We start from the raw sequence: 20,965 nt of genomic DNA, 5'->3' as shown, positions 1-20,965 counted from the left end.
TGTGAGCACTATCTATACCTCCCACATGTTTCTCAAGTGCATCATACCTATGTTCCAATTTCTCCAACCACCCTTAACAAATTTACTGCCTCCCTTGCTAAACAAATAACATATCATACAAAATGTTGTATCCTTCTCAATACTATATTCAAGCCAAGGATATTTATGGAACCAAATAATACTGAAGCGACGATCTTTACCGTATATGTTCCTTGTTGGGTAATCATGGGCATAAGGTTGGCATGGACCTTTTAGAATATATCCTCTCCGAATCGCATTTTGATCATTGACATTATAGCTTGCAATAGGCACTCTTAAGCCAGGATCATGTTCGAGATGATCAACATCACAAATTGATGGTGGTTCTTGTTCTTGAGGTCGCTCTTCGGACACAACCGAAATCAGAACACGATGTAGTTGTTCTTGAGATTGCTCTTCAGCCATAACTGGAACACGAGATGGTTCTTCTTCTTGAGTTTGAGCATGCTTTTCAGTCGCAATCTTCTTTGTCTTTGCTTCATGTTTCCGGAAAAGTGAGGCAATATCTCCCTGCCTTTTCATCTTTGCAAGATCGTCACCTGAACCTGATCGATACACAAGACAAGAGCTCAGTTGGGCGCTAGCAGGCATGCGATAATCAATATTGCAATGCACTGATGTCTGATGCACAATATGGAAACATGGGAATCATGGACCATGACATATTGACATGAAAAGTGAAACAGGCAAACAACTGACGCTAGCTCACCTAATCACCTCTTCCCAATGTAGTCAGTACTCAGTACTCAGTGGTCAAATCAACTAGTCCAGCTCCTCTGGTAAGCGGTCACACACTCACGTCTCAGTTCTCACGCTCCTGCTGATAATCCTGCGCAGCTGCACTCTGATGGCTCTGTCGGCTCAGCGATCAGCCATCACCGCGTCACGCTTGGTACTCGGTAGTCCTGGGCTCCTGGCGTAGCCGCGCAACGCAGGGCCGCAGGGCGCAGGTGTAGTCGCGTAGGTGCGTGGGCGGTGTGCGTACTGCGAAGTGCTGGAGTCTGCGCCGCGCCTCTGCGAGTCTACGGTACTGGCGACTGGCGTAGGCGGCTAGACGGCAGGCGCAGGCATGAGGAGTCCCGCGTCCGGCTCCGCCGCTTCGGCCGTCCGCAGAATCGCCGGATCCGCGGATCAGGTAGATGCCAAATGGGTTCCGCTCGCTAGGCGAGGAGGCTACCGAAGCGTCGATTTGCGGCTTGACGCTGACGTTTGGGCTTTTTATTTTTTTTCCGAACCGGGCTAAAGATTGGGCTGGAGTAGGGTAGTCCTGGGCCTACCAGGACCACCATGTGGGTCCGTCCCTGCCATGTAATATCCAACTTTACAATATCCACTCCCATAGTAAGCCATGCTAGTTCTTCTGCTGATAGTCTAGAAGTAGCCAGGAAGTCCCCAATGCTTGATGCATCCTGAACGATTGGAGTTGATTTGCTCTTGGTCTGCTTCTTACTGATACGTTCGTAGTCACTCGGTGGCTTACTTGAAGCCACCCCCGTCTGTTTAGAGTTGGCCATATTCATGAAAAAATTCATGGTATCTTCGGTGGAGGTGGTGGAGGATGGAAATGAGCCGTGATACTAGCGTCCACAATCTTTTTGGTTTCCTCAGCAGTGAGTGAATAGACATCCTTGGGTTTCGCCAACTTCTTAGATGCTACTGACTTCTTAGATGATGTCGTTTGCTTGGATCTTGCAGAACCTGGTCTTATTTTCCGAGCTGATGGATGGCTTGTTGATGGTGATGGCTTCTTGAGCGATGGACTTCTTCGACGCGAAGGCTGAGGAGAGGGAGATCTTCGAGGCGACGGTGGCCCGGGGTGTAGTGGAGAGTAGAAATTCTCGATAGCTGTCCCTGGTGGAAACACTATGTAGGCCTTCTCTCACGCGATGAATGTGTGCTCATTCTCTCCTATAGTGTTCGCCCCCTCCTCTGCAGGGTAGTCCACCTCAACATGACGGTACTAGTCAACTACCTCATCTACTTCAACCACGGTATAGCCCTCCGGTATGGACATCCGTGCAAATGTTCATGGGAGCCGCGGGGATAAGCCACGCCAGAAGCCACCTTGATGGTAATGTTTCTAGCACCAATATGCAGTTCACACAATGTCCGTGCTGTGATGAGGTCCATGGGATAAGTGATGGAGTCAGCTCCTGGAACTCCCATGGATGCACATCTACTCCGACTAGCACTGGGGTTAGAGCGTGCAACATTAGGAGACGTTGCAGGCCGTTCTCGATCGCTCATAGTGGCGCCCCGTTCATGCATGAGGGCTTGTTGTACCGCTTGTGCTATCTTTTCGTCTGTATGTTCCCTCTCACATTGTAGCGCTTGTTCAAGCATTTGCATCATCCTAACTTGTTCTCCCTCTCGCTCTGCTTGGGATCTCTTTCGACTCTTGTAACTGTCGACATCGCCTGGGAATCCATATTTCCATCCCATCACTCCAACGCCTCGAGTGCAACCACCGTGCTCCAAGTTTCCCAGGGCCAAGGTGAGCTTGTCCCTATCCCTGTCTTGCTTGAAAAAGCCTTGTGCAGACTGCTCGCGGGCTTTCGTAAACTTTTTTTGCAAGAGTTTGCGTCACTTCATGATCTTTGAAGTTCGTAAAGCATAAGCATCCATCAGACGAGTAAGAAGCGCCCCGCCCAAGAAGGAAGCGTGTCGATCGATCGCTCCAGCCCTCCGTCTCAGGCGTGACACCTCTGTCGTTCTTTCCTCACATACCCACGACTGCCGACTTTGTGGGGGTAGAGGTTCTTCTTTGAGTTCGCTTTGTTCACCTCACTCAACCTATGTGCTTCTTCCGACGACTTATACTCCACAAAGGCTTGCTAATGATCTTCCAGTTGTGACCACTTGCGAAAATCTAGCGTTGTACCTTTCTGCACATATGTTTTGTTCAGTGTGCCCTTCCAGTTCTTAAATGAAAGGCCTAAGTAACACCAAAGAATGTTCTTGCTAGAAACCATTAGGCACAGTGGCTCTAGCAAATGGCCTTATTAGGACTTCAGTACTGATTACATGTTCAGAGAGAAAGCATTGTCTTAAGAGAAGATGCTCTCTGAACTAGTAAGACTGGTACATAAATGCTACCTTAAGAAGAATGCTTCCTCTCCGAACATGTAATCAGTACAAAAGTCCTATAAGTAATAACGAAATATGGCCTCGAGCCATATCATCATCGTCACTATTTTATTGTATTTCAAAAGAAGAAAACCAACAAAGAGTCTATTATTTGATTGATCCGCATCAGAATATGGAGATAATTATATACGACTTCAAGCTCGACTAGGATAGCGAAAAGATGTGCAAGGTGCATCTGTAATAACCATCCCAGTCGAGCTTTGCAGTCATATGTATGGTAAATAGTTCTCCAATTTCATCATTTGAAAAAAAAACTAAAACAAGTAAGAAAACAGTGCAGTTAAGATATGCTGAAACAAGAGATACAACTTTGATATAAAATTGATATGCAGAAAAGGTCATTAACAAGGCTCCATGATCTTCATCGCATCAGATGTTTGATCCTTGTTCTGTTCACACAAGCACTTGACAAAACCTTAACATTTATACCAACATTTCTATCCAACGATTAGCACCCTCCCAACTCATAACAATGTTTACCATTTTATGGCTATCACCCCAGCAATCAAAACATGAAACTATCAAAGAGGAATTCTCATCCAGATAAATGATAATGTGCATCGCATTGCAGTGACAAGCATTCCTCATTCAAAGTTTCAAACTACACCATGAAACTTCCATTCTAGACCTTTCCCCCCTTGACGATTGCAGAACTGCATAAGTCAAGGATTTGCAGCTAAATGTGCAAACAGACACCAACACTTTCACTCCTACAAGAACATACATTTTGCTTGTTCCAACATTACACCCCAAACTGGAAATCCAGAGTTCACAAATTCTTTGAGGTGTCGAATATGGTGAACAGTGCCGTATTCGGCATTTCAGTGCTGAAATCAGTGGGTCCGATGCATTTTCGGAGTTTGAGGTACCGAAATTGAGTTTTCGGATTTTAAGGTGTCGAATACAGGTGCTAGATTTATAAATACGTCGATATGTTGTCTATTTTATAAATACATTAACGTATGTTGCCTATTTTTATATTTTAGCCTAACTTTAAACAGTAAAGTAGACGTACTAAATAAATTCAATTCATAATCTCTTAGACGTCACCGATCCTACGTCTTTGTCGAGCCGCGCGTCCTCGCCGTCTCCAACCTTACCTCGTCCCGAACACCATTCAAGTTCCTTGTTCTGCATCTACCCCAAGCCGCCCACGGGAGACTTTAACGCTGTCGGCGCAGCCTTCGAGGCTGGCTTACCTTCTTTCCTGAACCACTCTTCCCGTTCGCCGGCCGCATCGCGACCAACCCGAGCTCCGGCCTCCCCGAGATCCACTGCAACAACCAAGGCGCAGAGCTCGTGGTTGGGGAGGCCGACGTAGCCCTGGCCAGCCTGGACCACGGCACCCTGACCGCGTCGGTGCGGAGGGTCCAGCAGCCGTACGGCGAGGACGTGGCGCTGTCGGTGCAGGTGGTGTCGTTCGCGTACGGCGGATTCACCGTGGCGTGGTGCACCAACCATGTCCTCGTGGATGGAAGCGCCCTGAGCTTGCTCGTCAGCTCGTGGTCCGAGATGGCGCAGTCGGGGAGGCTCGCCGCGGGAGCACGACCGAACCACGATCGCTCGGTGTTTCAACCTCGCGCGGCGCGGTCCTACAGCACATCACTCGACAAAGCGTACACACCATTGGACGCCGAGCTCCAGGTCAACGTCCTGACAGCCGAGCGGAGCTTCGTCGAGCGCCTGTACTACATCGAGGCGTCCGACATCGCGCGGCTCCGCGAGGCCCGGCAGGGAGGGCAAGCGCGCAACACGTACGGGTCCAGGCAGTTTCGGCCTACCTTTGGAAGGCCCTCGCGGGCGTCGTGGGCACGGCCGACGCGCACTGCCGCATGGGATGGTGGGTGGACGGGCGACGGCGGCCGGCTCAGTGCGCCGGAGCTCCGCGCCGCGATGCGCAACTACATCGACAACGTCGCCACTTTCGCGATCCGAGAGCCGAGCGTGGATGAGGTCCAGCGGATGGCGCGGCTATGGTGCGCGAGTCGATCACGACGCCGACGTACGATGAGCACTTCCAGGAGCTGGTGGACTGGGTGGAGGAGCACAAGACCGACCGCCGGTACGTCGAGACGGAGAGCCTCGGGTTGGGGAACCCGACGGTGAGCGTAACGGCAGTCGCCTCGTTCCAGATCGACACGGACTTCGGATTCGGTTGCGCCGCGACGGCGATGCCGACGAGAACGCTAACCGCGAGGCTGTGTAAAGGGTTCGTACAGATCGCCGCACGTCCCGGGGACGATGGGTCATGGATCGCCAGCGCCTTCGTGTGGCCGAGGCTCGCAGCGGCGCTCGAGTCCGACGAGCCGTGCATCTTCAAGCCTGTCACAGCGGAGTACCTTGGCGGCTTGGCCTGATTGATCCAGAAGTCTGCTTTGATATACTTTGTGCTTAATTATAAGCTTTATCTGTAACTTCTTGGGTGAGCCTACTATCTGTATCGCAATACTGTAATAATGGCCATTCATAAATAAAAAAGAGTCAGCACTAAATAATGGCCAATTTTCATCCAAACACCGTTGGCTTAGATAAACTTTGCGCGTGTAAGCTTTACATGCCGCTTACCGTTGAATATATGTCTACTAGCTAAGTGTGTGCGCATTATAAAGAAAACATAAATATTGAACGTAACATTAAACATAAATTTAAAGTATAAAAATATAGATGTGTTATGAAAGCGTTGTCGAATGAATACATCGAGAGTGATGTCATAGTTTACATAAATATTGGACATAATATTAAACATAAATTTAAAGTATGGAGATATAGATGCGGTATGGGAGCACTGCCGAATGAATATATCGAAAGTGATGTCGTAATTTGATTTCAGATATGATCAGAAAAATGAGAAAAAGATTATCTGCTAATTTATCTCTTAATTTCTTTATTTATTCTTATTAGTAAAATAGGTTACATAGATGTAACCAGTAATGAAATGGAAAGATTGAAAGACGAGAATGGATGACAAAAGTAAGTAATTTATTAAATAGAAAGAGAATAGGGAAAGAGTTGAATATGAGAATTAACTCGTGTTTTATATAGTACATATATTGCATAACTATCGTCATCATTGCTGTAAGAATAATTTATCTTGGAGAAATTTGTGTGTGCCCCAGAGCGGGTGGTTTTGTTCGCGTGCCATCGCTAACTCCATATTTGTGTATGCAACCGGTTTCACAGTCAATTTGACTGAGCCATTGGCAACCGGCTGGGAGGTCAGGGCTCGGGAGGGCATTTCGACGCTTGTGTAAACTGGCCGGGAGAAGCACATAAGCAAAGCCGCAGAGGGGCTGTTTGGGTTCTTGACTTTAATCAAGTTAAAATTTAATCATGTTAAAACTGAGATCATATTAAAATTGAGATAAATATAGTACTGTTCGGTTTGAGGCTAAGTTAGCATTTTGACCGGCCAAAATCGGAATAATCGCTTTACGTGTTAAAATTTCGTTTAGCTTTACTGTAGAAAAATTTAGCTAGTCAATTTTTTTAGTACAGTCAAATTTTAATCTTGGACTAAATAGAAAGCAAGATCAAAACTTGACTTAGCATGCCAAAGTTAGGAACCAAACTGCCCAGGCGTGCTGCTGCCCGCGACCCCAACGCGCCTCCCCCTATTGCTCTTCCTACATGTTACAAACAAGACATCTCTTTAAATTAAACATGTGATCAAATATCATCAGCAAAGATAACTGTTTTTCAGTTATTATCCAAATAGCACCCATTCACTACTGAATGGACATATTCATACCCTTTAAACATGTATATATATGTGTACAAACATCAATCAAAAGATAATGCTGATTCTCTCAATCTCTCAACAAAACTACTCAAACACGTCATCAGCACATAGTTTCACCACTGAGCAACAATAGAACAAGAACAGCGGACTCGAAGGTCTCTTCCAGCACAAAAGGTAAAGAAAGAAGATGACTTCACCTTCATCCACCACTGGAGAAGTTCTTCGTTGTTTGATGAATTTGGAGGCGGCAGTTTTGCGGCACATCTCGCCGCTCAGCCAACCATGTGCTCGTCGCCGTCGCCGTCACCGCACTCGTACACGTGGTCCTCGCCATCGTGGCCACCACCATGACCCTCCAAGGGCTCTAGCAGCCCATGCAGTGACTCTCGCAGCCACTGTCCCTGCCGCCACCCACGATGGCAGCACGCAGCGGCGCTGCACCTCTCTTCAACAGCACTCTGGCGGTGCCGTCTGAGGAGGAGGAGGAAGATCTGGAGGAGCGTGTGTGGATGTACCCTCCAGAGTATACTCCACTATCTCCTCCAATGGCCGACGCGGCTCCCTCTACTGCGATGGCAGAACTGACTTCAGAAATTCGCCGCCGCAACTGGATCTTCCGCGTCCGTCGCGGTAGAAGCCTCCCGGGAGCAACGGCGGACTACAGTCCCGCCTCCTCTTTCCGGGGCATCGATCTCAACACGCCGGCCTTCATAGACTCCAGCGTTGAAGTCGTGGAAGTCCTCTCTGAGGATCCATCCACCATTGTCTCGATGGCCGCTGTGCCGCTCATCCAAGTCGACGGCTCCTCTTCATCGACTTCCGGTTCCACCGTGGCTACCCCCACTGCATTGGTCCGCCGCACCCTCCGCCACTTTGCCACTGTAGCGGCCAACCGCCGTCCGGGCCTCCGCCCGGGGTCATGGGCACTTGCGGCCTTCGGCCTCCCCTCCGAGGGCATCTAAACGCGCCCAGGCACGTGCGTGTGCGAGGGGGGAAGGGGCGGCGCAAACTCCACGGCGGCTCGGCCGCCCCTCCCCACGGCGGCTCGGCCGGCTGCCCGGCCGCTCGGCCGGCGTGCCACCCTTCATGGCGGCTCGGCCACCGACGCCGCCTCGACCACCCTTCACGGTGGCTCGGTCGCCGACGCCACCTCGGCCACGCTCCACGATGGCTCGGCTTGGCCGCCGCCCCTTTCCTCATGAAGGCTCGGCCGCCGCCCCTTTCGCCGGCGGCTCCGTCTTCCACCAGGACCGGAGCGGATCCAGCGGCCTGGCTCCGGCCCTCTCTTCTGCCGGCGGCTCACCTTCATCCAGGGCCGGCTCGGCTCCATACAGGCAGCGGCACAAAAAGGCCGGTTAGGGTTTGGCAACATTACCATGATTCTTTAATTTACCCAAAATGTAAATTCATTCAATCATTGGTCAATTTGTAGGACAAAATGTCCAATGTTGAGTTCGAAAGACTCGAGTTAGATGGCAAAAACTATCTAACATGGGCAATGGACATGAAGATAAGTCTATCATCCCGCGGACTTATGACGGCAATTAATCCTCCTCAAGAGGGAGATCCGCCACTTCAAGATCAAATCAAGTATGGGGCTTTATACTGCATAAGGCACCATTTACATCTAGATTTAAAATTGGAATACTTGATGGATGAAAATCCACATGACCTATGGAACTTGCTCAAAGAGCGATATGAACAGCAAAAGGCAGTAATACTACCTGATGCACAACGCAAATGGTCCAACATTCACCTCCAGGACTTTAAGTCTATTGGAGAATACAACCATATTGTTCACAAAATCTACTCAAGATTGTTTTTTTTTTTTTTGACAAAGCTCCCACCGATGCGGAGAAAATAGAAAAGGCTTTGTCTATAATGCTTCCTGCCCATAGGGTATTGCAACAACAATACCGTGCTAGGAACTATGAGCACTATTCTGAATTAATTAATACTTTAATTTAGGCTGTGAAGCATGATGAACTTCTTTTAAAGAATTATCACCAGCGCCCTACAGGCCCTGCCCCTTTACCTGAAGTAAATTCAAATATTCAGAATACAAAGAGGTTCGACGGCAACAAACGTTGTCCAAAGAGCTTCAAAGGCAGGCACAACCACATTAAGAAGCATAAATTCCATAGAAATAACAAGGGGAAGGGCATTTTCAACAGCAACAAAGACAAATCTGACATTTGTCGTAAATGTGATTGCTACAGCCACACAACTAAGAAATGCCACACCCTAAAACACTTGGTTGATCTCTACCTAAAGTCCGTTGGACAAAGCCGACCAACTCAAGGCAAAAGATTTGAAGCTCATTTCAATCTTCAACCTGACACCACCAGGGCGACAAGTTGTTCCCAAAACGTTCATCCAGAATAGAACAACGACATCACTCTTCAAAAGCAAGAGGACCTTGAGAGCATGGACAATATGCTTGTGGAATTTGCTTCCAATGACTTATTTGGAGACCTCAATTAGGCTCCCAATTAATTAGATGTTATTATATCTATGTCCTACATAGTGTTGTAATATGTTGTTGTCATCTTATACTGTTGTATATTACAATAATGTATCAACACTTTGATACTCAATAAAGTTGTATGTATTCTATATATATATATATATATATATATATATATATATATATATATGAAGAATTTCACATTCTCTATTTCTATATATATATAGATGATTACGGGAGACAATTCAATGAAAGAGGAGATATGCTTAGTGGATAGTTGTATCACTAACTCTATACTAAGGGAGACTAAATATTTTCAAACTCTGAAAAAGAGTCAAGAAAATGTTTTGACGATCGCGGGACGCGATGCTATGATTGTTGGCTCTGGTCGCGCCATAATCATTCTCCCTATGGGTACTCAAATTACAATCGATGATGCACTCTTGTATCCCGATTCAACACGTACCCTACTAAGTTATAGAAATATCCGTCAAAATGGTTTCCATATCAAAACACATGATGACAAAAAAGAGGAATATCTTCTCATTACCAAAAAAAAAACGGATATGCAAAACAAATACTAGAGAAAATTCCCTCTTTATCCTCGGGATTGTACTATATATATATATCAAACCCGTACCATATGTTGCGTATAAGGTAATTTTTCAGAATGTTGACACATTCCAAATATAGCATGATCGCCTAGGTCATCCCGGTGTCGGGATGATGTGAAAAATTATCTGCAATTTAATTGGTCATGGCATGAATACTACCAAATTTCCACAATCTTTGGATTTTGTGTGCACCGCATGTGCTACATAGAAATTAATTTTAAGACCCTCTTATCTTAAAATCAGAGCTGAACCACTCAAATTCTTTGAACACATTCAAGGCGATATATGTGTTCCTATCGAACCATCAACTGGACCATTCAGGTACTTCATGATTCTCATTGACGTATCTACACAATGGTCACATGTGTGTCTATTGTCCACACAAAACCATGTTTTTTCCAAAATAATTGCTCACATTATTAAATTACGAGCACATTATCCTGAACATAGGATACAATCCATTCAAATGGACAATACGGATGAATTTACCTCACGTGCCTTCAATGATTATTGTATAGCCCTAGGAATTCAAGTTCAGCATTCAGTACCTTACGTCCATACTCAAAATGGTTTGGCCGAATCCGAATCTCTCATCAAGAGAATCAAGCTCATTGCAAGACCATTATTACATAATTGCAACCTTCCAACTTCATGTTGGGGTCACGCAGTCTTACACGCTGCTGACTTAATTCAATTGCGACTAACTGCATATCACACTGCTTCCCCACTGCAGTTAGTACGTGGAAATCCTCCAAGTATTTCCCATCTGCGAAAGTTCGGTTGCGCTGTATACGTACCGATCTCACCATCGCAGCATACATCAATGGGCCCACACAGGAAATTGGGGATTTGTGTAGGGTATAACTCTCCGTCGATCATAAAATACCTCGAGCTCCTAACAGGGGACCTTCTTACAGCCCGGTACGCTGACTGTATATTTTATGAGGAACATTTTCTGGCATTAGGGGGAGATTTCAAGTACTAGAAAGAATGCCAGGAAATCAATTGGAATGCCACAGACATTTCCTCCTCAAATCCACATACTCAAGAATCTGAACTCCAAGTTCAGAGAATTATAAATTTGTAAAATATTGCAAATAACCTGTCAAATACATTTACTGACAATAAAGGTGTCACTAAATCATATATTCCTGCTAGGAATGTGCCGGAAAGAGTGGAGGTACTAAATTAAACCACTCAACTCCCAAATCAAAATAAGAGGGCGAGAAGTACGGACACAAAGGATAAAGCTTCTTGCAAGCTACCGCGGAAACAGAGGAATCATTCTTCCAAAATAATAAATACAAATCAACGTCAAGTTGAAAGACACCCAAGGCCTAAGGATACTAAACATCTAGTGGATGCTCGACATCCACATCCTAGATCAATTGTGTGCACAAATACTGATGCTGGGATATCGAAACACCCAAACTCAATCACAATAGGAAATCACGATGAATCGGAAAGGGTAGATGAAATTTCCATCAACTATATTGATTCTGGAGAATCATTTGACAAAAAGACTACAATTATCGACACATACTTCTCCTCAAAGATTGCAAACGACCTTCTCAATGATCCAGATCCAAAGACCATGGCAGAGTGCCGCAAGCGCTCGGACTGGACACAATGGAAGGATGCAATCCAGGCAGAATTACACTCGCTCTCCAAAAGAAAGGTATTCACATCAGTAATACCTACTCCTTGTAACATTTTTCTTGTGGGGTACAAGTGGGTTTTCGTCCGCAAACGGAATGAAAACAACAAGGTGGTGAGATATAAAGCGAGGCTTGTAGCACAAGGGTTCACGCAGAGACTCGGCATTGATTTCAATGAGACTTATTCTCCAGTAATAAATGAAATCATGTTCTGATATCTAATTTCATTGGCAGTTCAAATAATCTATCTATGCAATTGATGGATGTAGTGACCGCATACCTTTATGGGTCACTTGATTCGGATATATACATGAAAGTCCCCGAAGGACTTAACATTCCGAATCCAAACGCAAACCGCAACATGTACTGTGTAAAACTTAAAAAATCATTATATGGTTTAAAACAGTCGGGAAGAATGTGGTACAACCGACTAAAAGAATTCCTTTTACAAAAAGGATATTCTAACAATGATGATTGCCCATGTGTCTTCATAAAGAAATCCTCAACAGGATTTTGTATTATCTCTGTATATGTTGATGATCTCAATATCATCGGAAATACAGAAGATATAGATGAAGCACGCAATCATCTAAAGACGGAATTTGAAATGAAAGATTTGGGTAAAACCAAATTTTTCTGGGAAATACAACTCGAGCATCATCCTTCAGGTATTCTACTACACCAAGCCGCATATACCCAGAAAATATTGAAGAAATTCAATATGAAAAAATCATACCATTCGAAGACTCCCATGGCTGTTCGATCTCTTGATATGGAGAAAGATCTATTTAGACCACGAGAGGAAGGAGAAGAGATACTGGGACCCGAGGTTCCTTATCTCAGTGCCATTGGAGCACTTATGTATCTTGCAAATTGCACCAGGCCTGATATCGCATTTGCAGTAAACTTACCAGCTAGGCATAGCGCTACTCCAACTAAACGTCATTGGATAGGAGTGAAGAATATCTTACGATATCTCCAAAGCACTATAGATCTTGATCTTTTCTTTCAAAGAAATCAAGATATGAATATGATTGGATACACTGACGCTAGTTACTTATCAGATCTCCATAATACCAGGTCACAAACAGACTTTGTGTTCTTAAATGGTGGAACAACCATTTCATGAAAGTCTTCAAAACAGACTCTAGTGGCTACATCCACTAATCATTCTGAAATAATCGCATTATATGAAGCATCACGTGAATGCGTATGGCTTCGCAGAATAATCAATCATATACAACAATCATGTGGTATTGGTTCTATTCAATCACCAATAATTATCTATGAAGATAATTCTGCATACATTGCTCAAATGCAAACATGTTACATAAAGAGCAATATAACTAAACATATTGCTTCTAAAATATTCTATCCTCATGAATTACAAAATAATGGGGAAATAGAAATCTTGCAAATCAAATCATGTGATAACCTCGCTGATTTATTCACCAAGTCTTTACCGACTTCTACATTCTAAAAATATGTTAATGGAATTGGTATGCGACGACTGCGGGATTTGCAAGGTTCAGGGGAAATTGATCTCTGAATAAATAACCTGTATATTGCACTCTTTTCCTTTATAAGTTTTTCCTATACGGTTTCTCATATAAGGTTTTTAATGAGGCAATATTTACTTTGTTCCTCACATTTTCCTAAATGGTTTTTGGAGGTTTTAAATATGATCAAAGATCATAATCATTGCTCTCTAAGCTCACCAATGAGTTTTCTCATATAAACTTATAATGAGGCAATAACTGATATATACCATATCATTTTCTCCTTATATTTTTTTCATTAGGTTTTAAAGGAGTTTTAATTGTATATCAACATATAACATATTATTTTTTCTCATTTTTCCCACAGGATTTTTAGAAAAAAAATTAACAAGAAATTTACATACAAGATAATTGATCAAAGGTGAGTGTTACAAACAAGACATCTCTTTAAATTAAACATGTGATCAAATATTATTAGCAAAGATAACTGCTTTTCAGTTATTATCCAAAGTGCATCATTCACTACTGAATGAACATATTTATACCCTTTAAATATATACAACCATCAATTAAAAGATAACGCTGATTCTCTCAATCTCTCAACAAAACTACTCAAACACTACAGACGGGAAGGAAATAGAGCAAGCGCTGCACGCGCGCGGCAGCTGGTTGCTCGGCGGCTCACGGGTCAGCGGAGGTGGTGCAGATTGGTTGGTCGCGCCTCGGCAAACCCATGGGCGGGCTGGGCTCTACTCGGGCGGCGGCACACGGAGGGGGCCAGCGATCGAGGTGGGCGTCGGCAGGCGGCACCGGGTGGGCGGTGACAAAGTTTAGAGAGTAGATTGGTTTTGTTGCTCTCGCACACACGAACTCGGTAGAGTACAGAAATTACACGGCGATACCAAACAGAGATTACAATCTGCAGGAAGTTATATCTTTAAGCTCGTTGCGGTGCTCCAGGCGCGACATATTGGTACTTGAGGGCAGAATGATCTATTACAACCGGTTGAATGGCTCGCAGCCAAAATCGATTGACACCAAAGGCATACACACAAATATGGACTCAGCGACGGCACGCGAGCATAAACTATGTGCTCTCAGTGGCGTACACACAAATTTCCCTATTTTGCTATGGACTGCATATTGATCAACCATATGATTTGGGCCTGAAGGTCATCAATTATCTTCACCACAGACCGCGTTCTTAAACGTGGACTAAAACTGAACAGACAAACATCTTGGAAATCCAGTGGCTAAACATTAGATTCATGCTTAAAATCAGGCAATTTGGGAACAGCGAAACCGATGACATTTTTCTTGGGAGTTGCTAACCTATGTTCTTATGCAGCTAGCAATCAATCGTCATTCCTAGCCAATAAAAAAATTTCCTGTCTGCCCCGCTTTCGTCAACTATTATCTCTAACCCATTCTTCAGGTTTGGCCACATCATCCACAAATTCATGGCCGTCTAGTTGGCTAGTTGCCCCTGTACGCAGTAGATCGCAGCCATTACATGTAAACACTATTTCCAGCAGAGTTAGTTAACAAGATCTCTTACCTCAGGCTCAACGCGCCTGGGACTTGTCAAGCGATCAGGCATCAATCATCCTCTGAGCCCAACCTAGCCCTAAACCAAGTCTTGGTCTAAACCTGTAAATGCTCGCGATTCAGAGCGCATGACTCAAGTGAGCCATGAAAGCTAAGGCTCTTGAACAAGCGTCCCCAAGCACTGCACTGCACAGCAGAATCGCTAGGTGCACAAGCAGCTCACGCATAGCAACACCTCGCACATTTGACATTCCGTTCTAACAATTTGTAGGTTTGTGGACACCATTGCTTGATAGTTAACAGCCATGGTGTGGATTATTAGTATCTGAGTGCACCGCCAACCGATCCAGGGCAAGCATAAAGGCGAAGCTTATTGCTCATATAAATAGCAGACGTAAATTTCTAATAGTGGAGTATATGGCTTATCTATGTTGCAGACTAGACTAGCGCCACTGCAGAACATCAAGGGCCTGTGTGTGGACATGGGCATCTCCAGCTGCCACCACATTGAAACCTGCAAAAAGATCAAAAGTTAAGCATGAGATGAATAGAAGCAAAGCGCACGATCAAAATGACAATAGTGGAAGTTTTTATCGTAATACATTTTGGCATATGAATCGATTATCCCATCGAATTATTGAAACAAGATATATATTCATAGGGCAGCAGAGTCTCATTGTGGGAGCAACACAGCATAGAAATGACTCAGAAACAATGAAAAGAATGAATTTGGTGAATCTTAATGAGAAGACTGAAAATTATACTTTTGGGCCGTGATTCCGGAGTGACAGACCAATGGAGCTTGTCCCCTTTCCAATCAGTTATTGACCCTCCAGCTCCTTCGATAACAGGTACCAAGGAGAGGAAATCGTATGGCTGCACAACAGAACAATTATCATAGTAAAGAACTTTCATTCATGCAGGCATTAAAAGTATGTCAAATTGAATGCTGCTTTTAACCTGGTGCAGAAACACACAACTATTATATATGACCTTAGTCACCTGAAGTCAAATATGACTTCAGAGAACAATTTTCTGAACTTATGTTCTTTATCCATGCATTAAGAAACCATTTTTATAAGATATGTTATCAAATGATTAAACGACCATTTCAAGTCTTCAAATGATCCACAAGTTCAGACAGCATAGTTCTGTTGGTCGTCTACGGTCCCATTAAGTCATATCTAAATTCATATGTCAAGCCATTAAAATGCATATACATCTCAGAGCATGGGAGTGTCAAATGACAGAAACAACTTCAGCAGTGGCCAATGGAAGTGAGACTACAGAAGTAGCAAGCGACACTGCCCACATTCTTACTGTCAAGCACGTGACACAAGACCGAACCATAGATCATTAACTATCTTCATGCTTACCCAGTACCCACCAGCTACCAGCACCACAAAGATAAGGATAAAACAAGAGGAAGAAAACTTTCATGCTAGCTATGCAAAAAGATCGCTAGTTACACAAGATTAGCCAAACACATTAAAAATTCAAGTGCCCACTGGTTTTGAGACGATCTCAGCTTTAATGTCCTTGACCTGACTTGAGCTTTTGTAATTTGTGCATAGTTGTTGAGCCCATTCAACAAAAACTTGAGCAAGTAATTCCATCTTGCCAACAAATCAAGCATAACTCTTGAAATGAACTTGAAACGAACAACCTTAAGGTTAAATTGATTTGATTTGCTTTGCTTCATTTCAGTTCATTTACAGTCCTTTCAGGTCAGCGATCATAAAAGATAATACAAGAAACCCTCTACTTACTATGAAATAAAGGCAAATGCCATATTCCGAATAACAAAATGGTAATCATACCTTCAAACCAGATTCAACAACAAGATCCACAAAACCAGAAGCCAGAAGAGCATAAGCATAGCAATCACAACCATAAAGTGGGACTTTCACCTTGTAACATAAATGGTAAATACAAGTGAGTAATGTTGACGATTGCAGAAATTCAATGAAGCGTAGATATGAAACAATTAGAGGCACATACCTTATTTCTTATGCGAATAAATGCATCCTCAGCATCTCCTTCAAAGAGATGCGGGCTTGTTGTATACCTGTCATATGAACAACACTGATGGTTATACTGCAATGCATTATTCAAGACTGTGAAGACATAAAGTCACATGACAACTAAATACTATAAAATAATATACATACAAGTAAGCTTGTGACAGTAAATTGCAAGAGCGAACAGATATTTCCTGTCCGTTCAAAGTTGTCTGTTTCCCATCCACCCCAAGCCATCTTTCTCTCAAAATTGGCTGGTCAATAACACCTATAACCTATGGAAAGGAAGACGAGAAGTCAAGCCTAACTAACGAAATAGCCACATCAACACCTCAGTTTTTTTAGGGGGATACAGTAGGGGAAGCCCCTACTGCAGTAATATATATTAAGAAACGAAAAGAGCGCATGATTAATGAACCATACAGCAGGAAAAGAAAAGAAGACCTGTACAAAAAAAAAGACTAAACAAAGGGGAGAACTCTATACAATGATATTCAGCCAAGAAGAAACACTGAGGCTGGGTGTAGATTTACATTGTCTACAAAGCAGGCTTCCCAATGTTGGAAAGTTGGTGTCACCAGCTGAAAGATGTGTGTATTTCTTTGCTTCCAGATGTCAACAGACAGATTTTTCAGGAAATTTCTCGACAAGATGTATCATGATTAAAATAGCTAATGATTTAGAAAAGGTTCATCAAAATGCCATGTAAAGTTAGTTTATTGTTGAGAGAGTCAACAGAATCAGAGTCATTATGTACAGATAATGATATGATGTTATACGATACCGGAACAGTATAGATTATAATTCTGCTCATGTAGTGTTGAAAAAGAATGATGAAATAGTGAAACACCAAGTAAAACAAAGGCAGCTGGACATGAGCAAGAAAAAACTAGTGTACCGGCTTCCCGTTGTGCAGAAGTGCTACAAGCGTACCAAAAAGAGGCTTGCCTATGAAGTATGAGCAATGAATTATCAGCCATTATAGAAAGTCCAGATTAGTTTGCTTGGTCATAATGTGGTAAAATATCTAATACCAGTTATGAAACTTTTTGTTCCGTCTATTGGGTCCAAAACCCAAACATAATCAGCAGAATTCTCCACACACCTCCAACCATTCTCCTCACCAAAACTGCATGATTGAAGTAAATATTGGAATCATAATGTTCTAGGTGCCTCAAAAGTGAACAGAACATTGTAAATACAAGCAAACCAATCTCACATGGCATGAGTGGGGAAGCTCTTTAGTATAATTGACACCATTGCTTCTTCCGCTTCTCTATCTGCAATCGTAACAGGACCTGGACCGAATCCAATAAATCCATAAATTCAAAGCCACAAAACAACCAAATATTTAACAATTAAGAAATACATTATAGTGACTTCAATGCATGTATCCTTTGACCTTATCCGGCAATTCTATAGGAATAGCTGGTTCCAAGACATCCTGAAGTCAGCCCAATTTAAAACATTGTTATGTTTGATCAAATTAAACAAAATGAGTAGTTAAAGAACTTCAATATGCGATGTGGACAACTTTGCATGACAAGTCCATCAGGAATCAGTTTCCTATATAGGCAAACTAAGAAAGTTGAAAAGTAACTTGATCTGTGTAGGTAAGCTAAGAAAGTTGTAAAGTAACTTGAGGGTTGATTTGCATCTACCCACCACTTCACTACAAACCACATTGCTTAAGGAAGCATCTTAGCACTATGATATAGACATATAGCATTTATTCATGTCAGCATGTTCATTCTATTGTTTCACCACAAATTTCCAAGGGAAGCGTTGGTGCAAAAAGATATCAGCTGCAAGAGGCACCCAATACTTTCTCAATTGATTTTGGAGTGAGTTGCAACAGATGATACTTTCTTGCAAAAAGTTCATAGTGTCACTTCTTATTCAAGAGTGCAGCTAGTGAATTATGTAATTCGTTTCCACTTCCATAGTTCCATTTACCACTGTTCCCTGAACTTCGAGTAATTTACAATTGCGTACCAAAGTTCTTACACACTTCTCCTTTCTTTGGGAAATGATCCGCACAAGTCCTACTGCAGGAGGTCAGTATCAGTCTATTACAAGTTCACAGATACAAGTGCTTTCTCTGCAATCCAAACTATCACTAGACTGACCCCCAACAGCTAAACTTCAAATACTGTGTAATCTCCTGTTACAATCAGGATCCAACTACGATCACCTTCAAAATATCATTGAATTTCAAATAAAGTATCCTCCCGAAGTGGCCACTGTAAAATTTCCTTGCAACAGAAGTACACTCAACGTCCTAAACTAAATATAGCCTTGTCAGCAACGAACAAGGCAAGCTCTGCTCCAACAACCAGGACACCACCCCCTAAACCTAAGCAGGAAGGGAAACGAATATTACGAATGCGTGGAAGTAGAGTGAAGGCGAGCACGCACTGTGGTCCTCCTTGTCGATGATCTCGACACGCTGGCGGAAGTACTTCCTGAGCACCTCCCCCGCCGCGTCCGCCGCCCTCTGCGCCACCTCCACCAGCCGCTCCGTCGCCACCTCCCCCTCCTGCCCCACCGCGCCGCCCGCCCCAGCGGCGGACGAAGCCCTGACCGACCCCATCAGCGGGCGCCTCGGGAGCCCGACGCGCGCGCGCGCGGCCGCGGACGGCGCGGCGACGGGGAGGACGAGGCGGCCCGGGTTAGGGTTAGCGGAGGCGGGGCGGAGGAGGGGCGAGGCGGGCGGGAGGGGCGTGGTGGAGGAGGAGTAGAGCATTGGGGTGGGTAAGCGGCGGCGGCAGCGGAGAGGGGAGGTTTTAAATGGTGGCGGGCGGTGAAGTGGAGGGTGACGCGCGGGGGCGCCGAGCAGCGGCGCGGCGAGGTGGGTGAGTTTTGTTGTGTTCCGGCCGCGCCGCTGCCGCTTCCGGTTGGGTTTTCGCTGCGACCAGAGAGGCCAAATGGGCCGCCGGGTCAGCCCGGAACGGGCCCATCTAGGTACAGTCTGACTATGGCCTAGCTCCAGCAGCTCAAATACTGTTACAGGTAGTACTGTGTCGGTCCACATGTTGTCCTCTCGGTCCACGACACGGCCCATTATCCATCATACCGTTCCGAGCCAACACGGGCACGATTGCGACCCGACGACATGGCTGGCCCGGTAGGCCCGGAGGCACGAGCGGCCCGACAGAGGCACGGTGCAGGGGCGACCCGACGGCACGACTGCACATCGACGGGCCAGCGAGCACGGTGGCGTCACGACCGGCTTGTAGGCACGGCTAGGCACGTCGGTCCGGCAGCACTTCAAAAATAGAAAAAATAATAATTCTAAAATTCTAAAAAATCAAAAAATAGATAAAATAAGCTTTATTGATTGGTTGCCTCGTTAAAAAGCTTTCTATTATAAGAAAAAAAGAGTACAACATATAGCTATGCTTAGAAAATTACATTGTTTTATTAGAAACCCTAGAATTTTGCTTGCAATATTTAATATACTTCCTCAAGTGTTCTGTTCTATGTGTAGACCTAGCACCTAATTTATGGTTGCATATATTACACTTAGCAAATCTTATATGTTACTCGTTAATTTCTCTAAAGAACTTCTCAAAATGCTGTCACACCTATGACCATACACGCGAGTTCTCGGCGTCTTGATCCATGAATGAAAATTTGGAAATATAGAAATAATACAATTGATTTATTGAAGTGGGCAATTGGCTTTGGAGTTTGGATCAGTGGGAGTTTGGCATGGAGCCATGGACGGATAGTGGCTATTTGTAGGTTAAGATGAGAGGTGGGTGGCGGGTCTCTGGTCGCTTTCGAAAAAAATAAAGAAAAATCATAAAAAAAATTGAAATAATAGAGAGACATAATTAATTCTAAAAATAAGCTTTATTGATAGATTGACTCATTAAAAACCTTGCTAACAAAGAAAAAAAGAGTACAATCTAGCTCAAAAAATTGGAAATTACACGTTCTCAAGTCTCAACAACATCTAAATACAAATTTTCGAATGAAGCTTCAAGCTCAGTGTTCTATGCAGTGTGTTGCATTCGCGTTTCAGTTTGTTCCTAATCTTTTACTATGGTGAGTATTTTTACCATCTCACTTGTGAGATTTGTTCTTCTCTCTTCGATTATCCTTCCAGTAAGACTGAAGGCAGCCTCAGAAGAAACTATAGATACGAGAACCGTTAATAAATCTCGTGCTAACAGTGGAAGCATTAGATAATTTGTCTTGTGCTTATACCACCATTGAAGTATATTG

The 20,965-nt window shown here is 44.0% G+C and overlaps 1 protein-coding gene and 1 pseudogene across 1 annotated transcript; one reads left to right on the top strand and one right to left on the bottom strand.

The window, feature by feature from the left end:
- The first annotated feature begins 1,990 nt into the window (after positions 1-1,990).
- On the top strand, positions 1,991-5,543 carry LOC133931083 (coniferyl alcohol acyltransferase-like; annotated as a pseudogene).
- Positions 5,544-14,918: 9,375 nt separating this feature from the next.
- On the bottom strand, positions 14,919-19,796 carry LOC133931074 (bifunctional phosphatase IMPL2, chloroplastic). The gene is made up of 9 exons (XM_062377903.1): positions 19,151-19,796; positions 17,952-18,030; positions 17,767-17,861; positions 17,631-17,680; positions 16,883-17,007; positions 16,713-16,779; positions 16,532-16,621; positions 15,476-15,587; positions 14,919-15,225 (listed from the first exon to the last, which is right to left on the bottom strand). Exons 1-9 carry the CDS (start codon positions 19,794-19,796, stop codon positions 15,155-15,157), a joined length of 1,335 nt encoding a protein of 444 aa, XP_062233887.1. The 3' UTR covers positions 14,919-15,154.
- Between the last annotated feature and the right edge of the window lie 1,169 nt (positions 19,797-20,965).

This window comes from Phragmites australis, chromosome 1, assembly GCF_958298935.1.
Source record: "Phragmites australis chromosome 1, lpPhrAust1.1, whole genome shotgun sequence".
In the NCBI taxonomy this organism is placed as follows: domain Eukaryota; kingdom Viridiplantae; phylum Streptophyta; class Magnoliopsida; order Poales; family Poaceae; genus Phragmites; species Phragmites australis.
This window is presented reverse-complemented; position numbering and strand designations above follow the sequence as displayed.

Bases quoted from the DNA above. Each gene is read 5' to 3' on its own strand.
- LOC133931074 (XM_062377903.1), bottom strand. From the start codon at position 19,796: ATGGGCCGTGTCGTGGACCGAGAGGACAACATGTGGACCGACACAGTA. The intron at 17,862-17,951 runs GTGAGATTGGTT...TCAATCATGCAG, and splicing joins AGCTTCCCCACTCATGCCAT to TTTTGGTGAGGAGAATGGTT. The intron at 17,681-17,766 runs GTATTAGATATT...CATACTTCATAG, and splicing joins AACAAAAAGTTTCATAACTG to GCAAGCCTCTTTTTGGTACG.